This window comes from Balaenoptera ricei, chromosome 19 (assembly GCF_028023285.1).
Source record: "Balaenoptera ricei isolate mBalRic1 chromosome 19, mBalRic1.hap2, whole genome shotgun sequence".
Taxonomy (NCBI): Eukaryota; Metazoa; Chordata; class Mammalia; order Artiodactyla; family Balaenopteridae; genus Balaenoptera; species Balaenoptera ricei.
The window spans coordinates 44,067,113-44,083,653 of NC_082657.1; the positions used below are offsets into that span (position 1 = coordinate 44,067,113).

At 54.6% G+C, this 16,541-nt stretch overlaps 2 protein-coding genes across 2 annotated transcripts in view; both read left to right on the forward strand.

Annotated features, from left to right (window-relative positions):
* Positions 1 to 3,914, forward strand: part of BEAN1 (brain expressed associated with NEDD4 1) — a 38,962-nt gene extending 35,048 nt beyond the window's left edge. The window contains exons 4-5 of the mRNA XM_059904153.1: positions 655 to 805; positions 1,835 to 3,914. Coding sequence (XP_059760136.1) covers positions 655 to 805; positions 1,835 to 2,177 — 494 coding nt within the window. The 3' untranslated portion in view covers positions 2,178 to 3,914. The remainder of the gene's footprint in view (positions 1 to 654; positions 806 to 1,834) is intronic.
* Positions 3,915 to 10,202: 6,288 nt separating this feature from the next.
* Positions 10,203 to 12,730, forward strand: LOC132353169 (spermatogenesis-associated protein 2-like protein). Its single transcript, XM_059904152.1, has 2 exons — positions 10,203 to 10,547; positions 11,160 to 12,730. The coding sequence occupies exons 1-2, from the start codon at positions 10,206 to 10,208 to the stop codon at positions 12,198 to 12,200; spliced, it is 1,383 nt and encodes a 460-aa protein (XP_059760135.1). The 5' UTR covers positions 10,203 to 10,205; the 3' UTR covers positions 12,201 to 12,730.
* Positions 12,731 to 16,541: the final 3,811 nt, after the last annotated feature.

Consider the following 16,541-nt stretch of genomic DNA (forward strand, 5'->3'; position numbering starts at 1 on the left):
TAGTATATGAAGTCACCAGGAGTCATCAGAGAAACCCCTTTTCTCCCTGGGATACCTTAAGGGAGGGAGGCCTGACCCCAGAGACCTCTGCTGTCCTCATTCCCTGACACTTCCTCCCCATTTTTTGTGCCCCAGCCCTTCTCCACAGCTCAAAGCTTCCTGTTCACACTACAGTCTTCTTTCACAACTCCCCCCTCTTGGCTCAAGCTGTTCTGTTCCCTCTGCCAGGCCTGCCCCTCTTCCCCTGGCTGATTTCTAGACAAGATTCAGCTCTGGGAGCCCTTCCCCCCAGGAAGCCTTCCCTGCCCTCCAAGCTGGGTCAGGCCCGTCTCTGCTCCCACAGCCCCAGTACAACATCTATCAAAGCTTGTGACATGCTGCCCACTACCAGGCTGTCCGCAGGACCGGCTGCTCACTACCCTGGGAGCCCCACCAGGGCAGGGCCAGCTCTGCTTCCTCTCTGTGACCCCCATGCCCAGCAGGGCACTGGCGCTCATATTCTGGGGCTGTTGCTGACGGAATGAAGGCAGCCCTCCTTGGTGAGGGGCAGGATGGTGAGTTGGAGAGAACAGAATCTCAGTGGCCTCAGGCAGACCTGTGAGGACCCTCCCTGGCACCAGCCTGAGGCCCAGGCTGAATGTCCGTTCCCTGCAGTGTCTGACGGGCACACGTATAGCCGCTCGAGCCACAGGACACGCTACACCTGCAGCCCTGCTGAGGACTGGCCTCCACCCTTGGACCTCAGCTCTGATGGGGACGTGGATGCCATGGTGCTCCGAGAGCTGTACCCAGATTCTCCACCAGGGTAAGGACGCCTGAGAGGGCAGGGCTCTGGGCAAGAATCCCCAGCCCCCATGGGAAACAGCAACACCCCAGATGGAATAAATGCAGAAAACATCTGCTCAGTGGGCGTGGCCATCTCCTCACCCTCCTGACCAAGCTGGTCCCTGTAAGGTGGGGTGTGACTCAGCAGATGTCCCTGAGAGACACTCGAAAAGGAAAAAGGAAGAAACGTTCAGCTCCTTCAGGCTGGGTGAAGAGGTGAGGTGGAAGGTCCAGGCCCCAGCCCCTTAGTTTGCACCCCCAAAGCCCAAATCACATCCACTGGGATAGGCATCATTGTGTCCAGACTGCACTCGTGGCCATCAGGTGGCCCTGTCCCATGGGGGGGATTCTTCCCCGGGGAGCCTTTGGGTCCTGTCCTGTCCTGCCAGCCACCCTCAGGCACATCGCCACCAGTTTGTACCTGAAAAGAGGAGTCTGGGCCTCCATCACTTCCCCGCCAGGAGACCACTTGGGCCCCAGAAAGAGCCCCATCCTCCCCATCACCCTTTACCCTCTGCCCCCAGGGGCACTGGGAGGTATGAACTTCGCCTGCAGGTGGGTGCTTTTTCGCCCTGCAGCCACGGGCCCCAGGGGCACCTTCCTAACCCTGGAAGGGCCACTTTGGGGTGACTTGAGACCCAGAAGTGTCTGGCAGCCTGAGGCTGCTCCCACCAGCACCACCCACGCTCGGTGGCCAGCCTGCAGATGCTCCAGCAGCAGCGGCTGCGGTTCTGAGCGATCTGAGACCCAGAATCGGTGGCTCGCTCACTCATGTTCACACGGAACACTGGGGCTGAGTCAGGGCCAGAATCCAGGTCTCGGTGGTTCCAGGGTGCCCCTCCCCAGGGAGCAGAGGGGTTTCATCGGATTCAGCGTGACAAAGGCCTGACCTGGTCCATGCCGGGGCAGCTTGTCGCTGTGGCTAGGCCCCCGGCCCTCGGGGCCGATTCCGCCACCCACCACTGAAGCCGGCTTGCACAGGGCCCTGAGGGAGCCTCTTCTCTTGCAGTTACGAGGAGTGTGTGGGGCCGGGGGCCACTCAGCTGTACGTCCCCACGGACGCCCCGCCCCCCTACTCGCTGACCGACTTCTGCCCTGCGCTGGACCGCGCCCTGGATGCGGGCAGTGGCCGCAGCCCCGGCCAACACCAGCAGGCACAGAGACCGCAGCGCCAGAGTGGCCTCTGCACCATTTCCATGGACACCCTGCCGCCTTATGAGGCCGTGTGTGGGGCCAGCCCCCCCCCATCGGGCCTGCTGCCACTGCCGGGACCAGAACCAGGGCCGAGGAGCTCCCAGGACTCGCCCACCCCAACCCGGGCCCCAGCCTCAGGCCCAGAGAGGATTATATGAGGGACCCAGCGGCCGGGTCCTGTCAGCCCCTCAGGGCTGAGCCACACCTTTCAGGCACGCAGGGGCGCGCACGCACACACACACGCGTGCACACACACACACACGCACACGCACACACGCGCGCACACAGATGTGCACACATGGCACCCCCACATGCACACATGTACACACAACTTGGACACACGCACACACTGATGCACCCATGTGCGCACACACATCCAGACACGCCCCACACTTGTGCAGACGTGCACACACATAGGCCCCACACACACACACACAATCCCATCTGCGAAGGTTTCATTATAAAGGAAGCTCTCCCGACCTCCCAGTCTCCTCCCCAGCCTGTCAGTGATGCCTCTGTAGCCAATGCTGGGAGAAGAGAGGCGGAGAAGGGACCAGGGCTCATCCCACCCTCTCCACGGGCCTGTCTGCCCTGCCCGCACCAGGCAGGCTGTGCCCAAACGCGGATTCTGCCTCCAAAAACTGCTCAACCGTCCCAGGTCAGCTGCCTGCCCCGACCCCACCCCAGAGCAGCTGGTCCTCCCGGCTGGCAGGACAGGCCTCAGTGAGGCTCAGCTCCGCACTGTCCCCATCTCCCAACCCCAGGGCAGAAGAGCCACAACGTCAACACCCTGCCACTTATAGGGTAAGGGACCTGGGTCTGGGGGCTCAGGCACAACCTGGAGACCCTCGCAGCCCGCCTTGCCCATCCCTCGCCCAGTGCCCTCAGTCCGGTGGTGCTAGCGGAATCATCTCCGAAGCCCCCACCCCAAGCCACGGGTGATGGGCAGGGCCCTTGGTGGGCATGCAGTGGTGGTAGTGGGTCACAGCTGTGCCCACGTCAGTCCAACCACTGCCCAGGACTGAGGGTCTTCAAAGAAGATGGAGGGCTGCCGGGTACAGTTCTGAGGAGAGGAGCAGCCCCTCGCTAAGTACATGCCCAGCCGACCATTACGGGCTAAGCTTGAGTGGGCTGGAGTCAGACCCCAGAAGCAGTGCTGTGCTCCTGGGCAGTGGTGCATAGTGGGGAATTGTGAGCCAACGCATTCTGGTCCTGCCCTCCATGGAGTTTGAGGAGACGAAATGAAGGGGATGTGGGCCCCACTATGCCACTGCAAAAGCACCAGTGGCTACATCTCGGCCTTGCTGCCGGGGGTACCACGGAAGGGGATACGCGGGCCTGGTTGTAGAGACTCAGATATTGGCCCCTGAATCCCAGCAATTTCCATCAGAGACCATGCAGGTAACAGAGCTGAAGTTACCTTGAAGACACCTGAAGACCCAGCCTGCCAGAGGGCGGCAGCCCAGCATGTCCCCGCCGGCATCACCAGCGGCAGAGAGTTCTCAAATCCACCCTGCCTCCCTCCTCACCCCCTCCTTAAACAAGAGCACCTCCAACCATCCTCTCCCCCGCATTTCAATTCCTCCAACAAAGGGCTAAGACAATTTAGTAATCCCTTTCTGAAGAAGAGAGGCGGCAAGGAAAGCAATCGTGAATTTTATTTTCTGTAGAAATAGAATTTCTTCTGGTGCAGAACTGAAAGGAATCCACCCAGAGGTTCTGTAGCATCCTGGAGCCCCTGACTCCGCCCGGGGGAGGGACCTTGTTTACAAGCAGTTCTGTCCACCTTTGTGGTGTACAGTTTCCTAGGCAAAAAATATCTGTCTGTTGTACTGTATAGCCTTTAAAATGCACTCCAGGGATGAGACTCTTTTAAGAAACGCATCCTGCTTCTGCAACCCTAGAGAGTGCTGGGGGGAGGGGGGTGGGCGCGGAAAAGATAAAAATCCCCACATGCTCATCAGTGTTTGAGGGATGGAGCTGAACAGCTTTTCTTGTTCCTGGATTAAGCGCTAAATAAGCAACAATGTATCTTTTCTGTGTTCAAAATAAATATATCAATAACAAATGTTGCAAGAAGTAATATGATCAAGGAGCCCATGGTGGGGCTGGCACCATCCGAAACTTGTAAGGAAGGTAAATGGTAAATAGCAGCAAACGGATAATATGTTACTTCTCTCAAAATTAGCAGCCATTGAAGCCTTGTCATTCTCCTAGTGACACGGATATTTGCGTAGCTAGTGACTTACACGAGTTAATTTTTTTTAACCTCTCTAAAACATGGCATCATTTCTCCAAGACTTGGCCAGTGTAACTGTCACCAAGACAGGCCATAAACTTCAAGTCATAAACTTCAAGACTCCAGGAACACCAGGGACTGCACTTTGACAGCAGTTGGCTCTCCACACCCTGATGGCTTTGACTACCAGGAAGGGGGGGGGGGGCGGGTAATTAGACTGAAATGAGTTGTTTTCTCCCCCTCTGCAAAAATTCTCTTCCTGTCTCTGCTTTCCATAAGACCTTGGCTTTGGTCGTTGATTCCTTGGCCGACAGAGGCCGGTTCCCTTCCTCTGTCACTATTCCCTCCCACTCGAACTCAGGCAGAGTCCACTAGCATAGTCCTAAACCCCCAAATGCCCTAAAAGTGGGGCGCGATCCTGAAGGAAGGTACAGCCCTGTCCCAGGTCCCAAGAGGCTTGCGCCTGCCAGCCCCACTGCAAGCCCACACTGCCACCTGCTGGCTGCCTCCCGCCACTGTTCAAAGCAAATGAGTCAGCCCCTGAAACTCCCTTCTCCCACTTTCTAACCCACTGCCTGCGGACACTCATTGTTGTAGACAGAACTTGTTTTGGTTCTGGGCTTGTCCTCCACCCTTGGGATGTTCCATAAAGTTTAAATCGTTCAAGTACCCCATTTTCAGGAATCACTCCTGCCTCCACATCTCTCTGGCCACAGCCAGATACCTAAGTGCCCCTTGCTGTGTACAAAATAATCACTCCCCTGTCCTTCTAAACACCACTGTGTACGGCTCAGGTGCCACCTCTGTGCTCTGAGACCCCTGCTCCTGGGAATGAATGTAGCAGCCTTCATGGTGATGGTGCCCAGCCCATGTGGTGCCCGTGGTGACCCCAACCGGAACCATGCCATGCCGACACCCAGTTCCAACAGCAAATACACTCAGGATCCCCCTGGCCCAGGGCACTATCGAGCTCAGTGTTTTCCACCTCCTCCATCCACAACGTGCCTTGTGTCCACGTACGGTGCCACATCCGAGGTCCTTGTGCACACTCCTACAAGGAGCCTGGCTGCCTCCCTCTGCCAGGGGCCTGAGGGGTCGGGCCAAGGAGAGCATCCTGGGCCCCAAGGAGATGGGAAGTGAAGTCAAATTCCCAGGATGGTGGGAACAGGAGGAGGGGCAGGACCAGGCCCTGCGACAGGATGTGGACACAAGGGGCTGATGAGGAAGGCGACCCTGGGAGTACCACCACAGAGTGGGCAGTGAAACCAGGAAAGGAAGGAAGCCCATGCAGGGTGTCGTCATGCTGGTCACCACTGTGGGCAACTGAGCTCCATCCCCTTGGCAACTCCGAGAGATGCGTGGAGCTCACCTTACAGTTAGTCAGCTGACGGGGAGGGAGACAGATTACTCACACAGGGCTCTCAGACTCTCAGGGGTCATTGTCTGAGGCTGCTCTTCCGTGAATGTTAATCCCTGCCCCTTGCGCGCTGAGCAGGCACCTCTGGCCAAAGAGAGTCTTCAGACAGGGGAGCTGCAGCTGCTGGCTGATGAGGCCACCGCCATGGTCAGCACAAGATGCCGCTGGACGAGTAAGCACGGGCACGGCGCACTCCACGGCCTCCAGACAGGGCACCCACAGCACCTGCCACACGTGAGCAGCAGAATCACCCGAGGGAGGGAGGAACGAGGGTTGATACCGAGCACGGCCGTCCAGAGCCGCCCCTCAGAACACCCACTGGCTTGCACCAGCCAAGCCCACCCACGTATACACACAGGGGTCTCTCACACCAACTTCCTAGAGAGGCCCTCGGGCACACGCCCGTATGCAGCATCACTCAGCTCACACCACCTGTGGTCTGTAAGCATTGGCTCAGATGGCTTCACTGCACACACACTTGTGCCCCTCACACTCAGAGCTCACACGCTCAGGGGTCCCACATGCACACCCCAAGGCCACCCATACTCACACTCGGGTGTCATCATCGGTGTCCCCCAGAGACTGACTAGGCTGGGGGCACGAGCAGTGGAAGCACAGGCAGCGTTCTCATCTGAGAGAGCAAATCCTCTGCCCCGGGCTCTGCTCTGCTCGACCTCACAGTGCCCCTCCCCAAGCCCAGGTGAACTCTTTCTTTTTTTTTTTTTTTTTTTTTAAAAGCACTTTTCTTTTTTATAGCTACTTTATTTATTTATTTTATTTTATTTTTGGCTGTGTTGGGTCTTCGGTTCATGCGAGGGCTTTCTCTAGTTGAGGCAAGTGGGGGCCACTCTTCATCGCGGTGCGCGGCCCTTTCACTATCGCGGCCCCTCCCGTCGCGGGGCACAGGCTCCAGACGCGCAGGCTCAGTAGTTGTGGCTCACGGACCCAGCTGCTCCGCGGCATGTGGGATCTTCCCAGACCAGGGCTCGAACCCGTGTCCCCTGCATTAGCAGGAAGATTCTCAACCACTGCACCACCAGGGAAGCCCAGGTGAACTCTCTCAAATCAGGACCAATTGCCTGGGGCAGGCCGGGTGCTTCTGAGCAGGGACGGGGCTGGGCATGCCTTTGCCCCCAGGGTTGCAGCCCAGCTGTGCCTGCTCAGCATCTCTCCAAGGAATCCCAGGTCTGCAGGGCCTCAGGCCCTGTGGTCACAGCCTCAGCCAGACCGCAACTACGCATCCCCACCAGCCTGACTCCTGTGACCTTGAGCCAGGCCCTTTCCTTCTCTGGGCCTCAGGACCCCATCCCCCATCAGCCTATCCTAAGTCAAAGCACCCCCCCACAAATCTCCAGCATCCCCTCTCCTCCCTCTGCCCCCTGCATTGTCCCCAAAGCAAGTCACCTTGGCAGGCAGAGAAAGCAGGTTCTCACTAAGCCAGTCACTCCCCTGAGGGCCCAGAAAGTGTGAATAATGCGATTAACACTAAATCCGACAGTTCAAGAGAAGCAGTGGTCCAGTGGGGGGAGGAAGCTGGCATTGGAGAAGCAGGGCTGACCCACCTGCGAGACGGCAGGGAGAGGAATGGATCCAGGCAACCTGCCAGCGTTCTCCCCCCATGATCTTGGACCACCCTGGAGAGACTGGGGTGGAAGGCAGTTCACAGACATGACGGGGCTCCCAAGGGCTGAGGACTAGGATGTCCAGAATGAGTGAAGTGCTTAAATCAACAGGTAACCAAAAGCAATAGGAGAATCATATGGGGGGGGGGGGTTAAATTGTGTGTACCAGTTTGGTAAACTTCGGTTTAACATCTCCAGGCCCCTCCTCAGAGAGCAAATGAGGCCAAGGAGAGAGACAGAGACAAAGAAAATTAAAACTCTTTTGTTTTAAACCTCCCCCCGACCCGATTCCATGGTCTGGTGACCAGCCCTTCAAGATAATTCAGTGGCCTGGGACCCATCCCCAAACCTGCCACTTCTATTCGGTGATCTTACAAATCTTTGGTATTATGGAAAAAGCATGGCCTTGGGTATCCGATAGACTTGGTGTAGTACGCTGAATAATGGCCCCCCTAAGACGTCCAGGTCCTAATCCCCAGAACCAGTGAATATGTTACCTTCCATGGCAAAGGGACGTTGCAGGTGTGATTAAGGACCTTGAGATGAGTCAATTATCCTGGATTGTCCAGGTGGGCCCAGTGTAATCACAAGGGTCCTTATGAGAGGGAAGCCACAGGGTCATAGTCAGAGAAGATGTGATAAACTGAAGCAGAATGAAGAGAGAAATGAGAGATTTCAAGATGCTATACTGCTGGCTTTGAAGATGGAGGAAGGGGCCACAGCCAGGGAATGCAGGTAGCCTCCAGAAACTGGAAAAAGCGAGGAAACGGATTCTCCCCTAGAACATCCAAAAGGAACCAGCCCAGTGAGACTGATTTTGGACTTCTCACCTCTAGAATTATAAGATAATAAATTTGTGTTGTTTTAAGCCATTACATTTGCAGTAATTTGTTACAGCAGCAATAAGAAACTAATATACTTGGGTTTTAATCCCAGCTCTTACCCTCCCTGCCTCAGTCTCCTCATTCATAAAATGGGAGGAAAGGGGATTTGGCCTAGTGATGGACAAGGGCCTCTCTGGCTCTCTTTGGCCCCAGGCTGTCAGGATGCCAAACGTCCACCAGCATGCTCCCACCCACCTTGGCCTGCACAGCCCTGACCTATGTCTCCTACCCAGAAGGGTGGTCAGATGTGACCTGGACTAGTTACCTGAACTTGCTGAGCTTCAGGATCAGATGAACTCATGTGTGTGAAAGAGTAGCATCCCCACCATTGGACCTAAAAAATGACTAACCCAGACCAGCCTCCAGAGGGAGAGCTGCCACTCACTGGGAGACCCATTTCCAAGTAGCACTCCCATGAGGAAGTAAGTTCCCAACCAGAGGGGTAGGAACCGCCCTGGCCACAGAGCTCAGAAAAGGTTGCAGGAGGCAAGGGAGTTGGGGGCAGGGAGCAAACAGACCCCGGGGGCAGGGGAGTTGGGGGCAGGGAGCAAAGAGACCCCAGGTGTGGTGAGCCCAGGTCTGAGGCCGCTCCAAGGCCAAGCACCAGGCAGATGCCCTTCCTGATGATTGGAGGGGCAGGAGGCCAGCAGAGTCTCACAGAAAGCAAAGGATGGTCAAGAACCAAGTCTTCCTGGGCTGTGTTACTACAAGGTCACAGCCAGCTCCTGCACATCCACCACCCCCTCAACTGGGCTCTCCAGACTGTGAGCCACCGAGGGCAGGTGCTTTGTCTCATTTGCCTCTGAAGCCCCCGGGCTGGCGTGGACAGGGCCAGGCCACCTGCTCAAGGACGACACTGCCCCAATCACCATATGAGAACACTGAAAGGACCCAGGGTCCAAGAAGTTGGGAAACAGAGCACAGGTTGCCCCCTCCTAGAAACTCACACCCCCAGTGAGCGCCCACATGAGAGGTCCTAAAGCCAAGAAGCCTAGAGACCTTACTTAATCCAGTGGTTCCCAAATGCATTTGGCCACAGGAAATCTTCACTCACATAAGATTGATTAAAGCCCCAAACAAGTGCTCCTAGGTGGAGCACACTTTGAGAAATGCTGACCCACATGGAACGAGTGAGTCACTGAGTGGCTGAATGAATAAGTGAATCATCGCTGAATTAAGTAGTGGGTGAATGGAAGGAAGGGGGAAAGGCGGGGGAGAGAGGGAGGGAGAGAGGGAGGGAGAGAGGGAGGGAGGGAGGGAGGCAGGGGGCAGTGGAGGGAGGGAAGGCTTGATGGGAGAGTGCATAGGTGATTGTATCCATCTCAATTCCTCCAAAAGCTGTCCCTGACTCAAGATCTGGGTATAAATAGTTCATGTGGGAGGTGATCCCAGGAAGCACAGTGAAGGAGTCAGGAATTAAGACAGGGAGGGAGAAGAGTCAACACAGATGCATCAATGAGCAGGTTATTGCTGTGGGCAACCGGGGTGATCCACTGGGGACCCTCTGAAAGACAGAGTAGAACACACCTCAGAACTGTCCCACCAAGGGCAGGAAGCTGGGGTTTCTATCCACTGACCCTCCTTGGTTGGCTGAGGGTTGCCCCTGGGTGTTAACTCCCTGGCACTTGCAGCCCGCACACCAGCCAAAGAAGGCTCTCAAGCAGGAGGCATCAGGAGCCTGCGCAGGTGACATCAGGGCGGGCTGAGGGTGCCGGGCGGCACGGGCAGCGACCGCTGCAGAGCGGGTGTGGAAGGATGCAGGCGCTGCTGTGCTTTCCCACTTGCTCTTGGGGCAAGGCGAGAACCCAGACTGACCTTGGCTCTCCTCCACTGGGAGGAGATGAACACAGCCCCAGAGTGACAAGCTGTGGCAGGCCACACCGTGCACAGCTTTCTCTTTTGCTAACACAACTTCCTCCTCGGCTTCCTGATTGAGCTGTGGGGCGGGACAGAGGCAGGCCAGCCTGGGCCTGGCCTGGGAGGCCCACAGGACTCTCGTCCACATCCAGTCTCTCGGAGCCGCCATGAGCTGGCCCCGACCCCCAGGCCCAGACGAGGATGCTCTTGAGACCCTCCTGGATGACCTCATCAGCTACTACCTGGACAGGGCAGGGGAGGGCCGGCTCGGGGTCTGCAGGCAAGCAGCTCTCACCTGCAGGGCCCAGCGGCTGCTGGTCACAGGGGTCCCTCCTCAGCTCTATCTGCCTGAGGATGTGGCCCCTGATCTGGGGACCACTCACTCCCAGGGGGCTCCCAGCTCTGCCCAGCACATCTGCCACAAACTGGTGCAGGCACTGGAGTTCCTAGAGCTGATCTCCATCAACCTACTCCTGTTTCCCTGGAGGAAGGAAATCAGGTCCCTGAAGGTAGGCACCGCCATGCCCCGGAGAGAGGGGGTCTCGGGGAGGGACCAGGGCTGTGCCTCTGGGGGGAACAGTGTGTCGTCTGTCATGCCCACTGACTTTGGTCCCATTTTACAGATGTAGAAACTGAGGGCTAAAGAGGTTAATGCAACTTATCTGTGGTCACCAGCTAATAAGCAGCCCAGACAGGACTCAAACTCAGGCAGTGCAGCTCCTAACCACTAGGATGTACTGCTTCTCTAAAGAGACAGCACCAAGGAGCTCACAAGAAACAAGGGAAAGATTTTGGCTGTGGAAAGCCACTGGAAAGGTTTAATCTCTTCTAGCTCCAGGCCAGGATTGTTGGGCCGGAAGCCAGGACACCAGCTGGCTCAGTCATTCTCCTGCTGTGTGACTTGAGACAAAAGTCCTGCCTCTGGCCTCAGTGTGCCCTTCTGTAAAATGGGACAGGGGTGACATGACTGTGGGCCAGGTTTCCATTTGGCCCCATGCCCTGGCCCACCTGCTTCTCAGGAGCCTCTGTGCCCTGGACATCAGCCCTTGGTCCTGCCTGGCCCCTCTCAGCCACTCTGCTGAGACGTGTCCCACTCTAACAAACAACTCTGTTTGTTCCAGACATACACAGGGAACTTTGTCTACTGGGTGCGGCCTGTGCTTTCTGAACACACACTGCAGACCATTCTGGGCAGGCTGGGCTACATGGCCACCTCCGAGGCCGAGTTTTCACTGGTCCAGGCCATCAGCGAGGAGGACACCAAGCAGATGGTGTTTGAGATCTTCCTGACAAGAGTCATGTGTGAGGCCGTTCTCGGAACCTCGGGCAGGCAGCTCCTCGGGCCGGGCAGAGAGAAAGTGGACGGGCCCCACTGCGGGCCGAGCTCAGAGAGGGGGCTGCTGAAGACCCACAGGGGCCTGAAGGAGGCCCAGTCAAGCCCAGGCCCCTCAGCAGGGGCAAGGACTGAGAGGGCCCTGGCTGAAAGCCCTGATGGTCAGCGCTCTCTGCCTGTGGCCTTTAGCCTGCCTGAGATCTCAGTAGCCCCCAGCAGCCCCCTCACTGGCCCCCCGGTCTCCTTGGGGCCCCAGCGCCGTACCAGCACACGCTCGGACAGTGAGGAGTTCCTGACCTGCTACAGCGACCTTGTGCTGCACCAGACACCCTTGTTCCCCAGGGACCATCCCCTGAGCAGCCTGAAGGGAAAGCAACTCCAGAGCCCAGGCCTGGGGCCCAGCCCACCTCCAGGGGAGGCAACTGCCCCCGCAGGTAGCAGCAGCGAGCAGCCCCTGGTCCCCAGCGCAGCTCCTGAGAGCAAAGGGGTCACCTTCCCCGGCCAGCTCTGCCTGGTGCCAGGCCCCCAGTTGTCAGAGAATTCCTTGGACTCAAAGCCAGAAGCACAGCTGGAGTTGGCCACCCCTGGTACAGAAGCTGCACCTCCAAGTGCTTCCTCTGAGATGGATGAGCTCTGTGAGTACCTCGCCCACCTCCTCAGACCCCCAACTCCAGCAGGCCACCCCGGGGGCTCCCCTGGCCCAGGGGTTGAGGAGAATGGACAATCAGAGCCTCTCATGAGGCCAGAGCCAGCCGGTGAGGGTGGCAGCCCAGACGGTAGAATCACTCAGCTCTGGAGGTCTCCTCAGGCCCACTCTCATGTACAATAGCCCCCCAGTGCTCACTACATCCCCCCGGAGGGGCTGGAGGTGCCAGGTGCCACACGAGGATACTACACGAGCAACAGCTGAGACTGTCACCCCTGGATGGCACAGGGGCAGACACCTGACTAAGCCAATTGCTCTTCTGCCAGGAAGGTGACACCTGGAGAGATGGTGGATCTGGGACCACAGTGGGGACAGCAGCCAAACCCACAGCTTGTCAGCCACAGGGACAAACCTGCTAATCCCAGCTGGTCTCAGGTCCCAACACTGCCACCTATAGACTGTGTGACTTTGGGCCACTCACTGCACCTCTCTGAGCCATGTTTCCTCGTCTCAAAGTGGGTGTGGTGTCAGATCTACCTCACAGGAGGCTAAGAAGAGTTAATGAGGTGAGGTGTGCATAGTGCCGACCTCAGGGGGGCTTCCTGTCCCCTTCACATCCCAGCTCAGTGTGTGACCTTGGGAGAATCATCCTGCATCTCTGAATAGCAGTTTCCCTCAGCATCCTTAAGGCACCTGTCACAGAGCAGATTAAAAGAGAGATGTGTAGGCAACCAGACGTGTAATACACTCTTAATCTGTTCAGGGTCCTCTGTCAGCCTCCCTTTTCTCTCAGCCAACTTCAGGTCGACAGAGAGCAAGGCCACAGTTGGGAGCCCAGGGTCAGCTCAGAGGCCTGCTCTGCATCCAGCGTTGGGGGCTCCATCATCCGGGCTGCCTGGAGTGGGGGCGCCTCCTCCACCAGCCTCTCCTGCCCCACATATGCACACATGCATGCACACAAGTGGGTGTGTCCAGGAACGTACACACACACATGGGCAGTCCTCATGGGGGCCCCAAGAGAAAGCCAAGACCCTCTCTATGGGGTGGCAGGTGGCACCTGTGCCCCCACATATGCACACATGCATGCACACAAGTGGGTGTGTCCAGGAACGTACACACACACACGGGCAGTCCTCATGGGGGCCCCAAGAGAAAGCCAAGACCCTCTCTATGGGGTGGCAGGTGGCACCTGCCCAGGGCCTGCCCCTCGGCTTTGCATCTGTGAAGTGGGGAAGCTTTGCATTCTGAGGGTGGTGGTAAAGGCCCCTTTTGGGCATACAGCAGGTGCTTAATAAATGTTGGCACCTGCCTTGCTGTCCCCAGAGCTGAGCATATGACCCCACCATTTTCAGTCCCCAAATCAAGGGGGACCACAGGTGGGAAGGATTTAAGGAGCATTGGCCCCGCCTCCCTCCCAATCAGACAGTTGGCCGGGCCCTACACAGGCTTTTCGAGACAAATCGGGAAGCAGTCTGCACTGGGAAGAGAGAGGCACTGGCCAGTCAGCCATCCGTCCATCCATCCTTCCTCCCACCCACCCATGCCAATTACTCAGCACAGCACCCAGCAGTCGACACTCAGGCTGGTAAGCTGTCAGTGTCTGGAGCCAGTGAAGCGGGGGCCGGGGGCAGGGATGGTCAGAGCAGACCCTAGCCATAAGCCTCCATCCTGGGGAAGGAGAACATCAGGAACAGGCTGGGCTGGAGACACAGAGGGTCAGGAACCTCGGGAGAAGGGATGAAGCAGGAGGGGGTACGGACCTGGGAATCATGGCAACCAGGGCACCTAGTTCTGGGTCTGACCCGCAGCCCCTGACCATTTTTTATTCGTTATTTTCTGATCGTTAACATAATAAGCATGCTCAGTCCCAAACCACAACAGAACTTTTGTTCTCCCCGTGTTCCTGCCCCGCAGTGTTCCCCATCTACTTGAAAGCTGAGCCCAAGGTAGGAATCACTTTTGATTTCCCTTTCTCTCACATCCTTCATCCAACCATAGCTCTCTGTCACAACAAGGACCAAATCTGACCACGTCCCTCCTCCTTCCACAGAGGCCTGAGCCCCTCGACTGAGCTACCAAGGCCTGTCACTCAGATCCCGGGAGGACGCCAGCCCCCTTCCTGGTCTCCCAGCCCGTGCCCTCATCCTCCCGCAGTCAGCTCCATCCAGCTGCCGGAGGATCCTGTTAAAACCTATGTTCCATCATGACTTTCACTCTGTGGTGTTGGATTAGAATCAGAGGTATCAATATGAACTCATGGTTTTTAAATTATATATAGTTAGATACAGAAATATAGCTATGTGTGTGTATCAGTAGGTTAGTACACATACATGTGTTTCCTAACTCTGTCCCAAGAGTGGGCTTAGAAGCAGACACCCAGTAACAATGAGTACACCTGGCACTTAGATCTTGGTCTCTAAACATCACTCTCCAATACAAGGAACCAGAGATCCTAGTAGTTTATTCCAGGGATGAGCAGGTAAATATCACCAGTAATAAGATGCATGGACATCATACATCCTTTGATAAGATGCACTGAGGGAAGACACAGCATCTTTTTTTTTTATGGTGGCATTCTTGCCAAAAATGTCTAACCTCACTCTAGCCATAAGAAAACACCAAACTCAAATTCTCTAACGGTGAGAAACCCAGCTCTCATAATCTACAGACTACTTATTTGTTCAATTCTAGTATATTGGTCGATTCTAGTATAGTTTCAGAACTGCTAAACATATCCCTGCGAGAAACACTTCTAATAACTATCTTTCAGCATTTATGTAAAATAATTTTTACCTTTACTCTTCTCGTATCCAATCAAGATACTGTTTTCCAAGGTTACTTCAGTAAGTTCTTTTCTTCCCAGCACCTTCAGTGTGGTTGTTACTCGTGATTCATCTGTTTGTATTCCATCTTCCGTTCCCCCTACGTCCTACTCCATCTTAACTATTTATTTATTTGGGGGGTGAGACATTACTATGGTTAGAGTTATACAAAATGATATATTCACAGGAGTGTACTCCCCTCTCATCCCAGCAACCCTGATCCCATTTTTCCCTTCTTTCCAGCCTTTTCCCACCAATCTATTTAGTTGGGTTGCCTTTCCTGTACTTCCTATGCATCTATATATTTTTCTTAGGCTAGCATACTATAGATACTCATTTGGACACTGCTTTCTTCCCTTAACAGTGTGTCCTGGAAATCATATCACATCCATTCAGAGAGAGATCCTCCTTGTTCTTCTTCACAGCTGTATACTACTCCATTGTGTGGATGTACCATAGTTTATTTAACCACTCTCTTGTATATGGGTCTTTAGATTGTTTTCAATTATTCTGCAATTACAAACAATGCTGCCATAAATAACCTTGTACATATATACACTTTCATGTCCTAGAAGTGGGGTTGCTGGATTGCGATGTAAGTACATATGCAGTGTGTCAGGTGTTACCCTATTTCCCTCCAGAAGGGGTATACGAAATTTGCATGCCCAACAGTAACGTGTAAGAGTAACTGTTTCCCCACAGCCTCAACAACAGGATGTGTTTCGATATATATGTTTGTGTGTTTGCCAGTCTGGTAAGTACCTCAGTGTTCTTTTATTTGCTGTCTTAGTCTGTTTGCGCTGCTGTTAACAAAATACCACAGACTGGGTGGCTTATAAACAAAAGAAATTTATATCTCACGGTTCTGGAGGCTGCAAGTCCAAGATCCTGGTGCCAGCATGGCTGGGTTCTGGTGAAGGCCCTCTTCCAGATCGCAGACTGCCAACTTCCCCCTGTGTCCTCACATGGTAGAAGGGGCTTGGGAGCTCTGCGAGGTCTCTTTTATCAGAGCACTAATCCCATTCATGAGGGGTCCACCCTCATGACCTAATCACCCCCCTGCAAAGGTCCCACCTCCTCACGCCATCACCTTGGACATTAGGTTTTCAACATATGAATTTGGGGGAGACACAAATATTTAGATCATAGCATCTGCATTTCTCTAATTGAGTGAATTTGAGTATTTTTCATATTTTTAAGGGCCATTTTTATAATCTTTTTTGTAAATTTTCTGTTTGGATATTTTTCTCATTTTTCTATTGGAGTTTTGGTTCTTTGTCCATTTTTAAGAATTCTTCACGAATATTAGCCCTTTGTGATATACATTGTGAATATTTTCTCCCACTTTGTCCATGTCTTTTGACTTTGTTTCCACATGAGTTTTGTCATACACATTTTTTAGTCAGATTTATCAATCTTTTATTGTTCCTAGATTTTGAATTATAGTTACAAAGTTTTCCCTACATCAAGGTTTTAAAGAAGAAGAATTCATTCTTCTAGTACTTGCATGGTTTCATTTTTTACATTTAGATCCCTAACCACTTGGAATTTTATTCTTGGGTATGATGTGAGATACGGATCTATTTTCTTTTTCCAAATGGCTACTCAGTCATCTCAGCACCATTTATTTAAAAATCCATCTTTACCCCCAATAATCATTGAGATGTCACCTCTATCATGTACTTGGATCTATTTCTGGGCT

Coding starts and splice junctions, on each gene's coding strand:
- LOC132353169 (XM_059904152.1), top strand. CDS start 10,206: ATGAGCTGGCCCCGACCCCCAGGCCCAGACGAGGATGCTCTTGAGACC. Junction 10,548..11,159: donor AGGAAATCAGGTCCCTGAAG/GTAGGCACCGCC, acceptor TGTTTGTTCCAG/ACATACACAGGGAACTTTGT.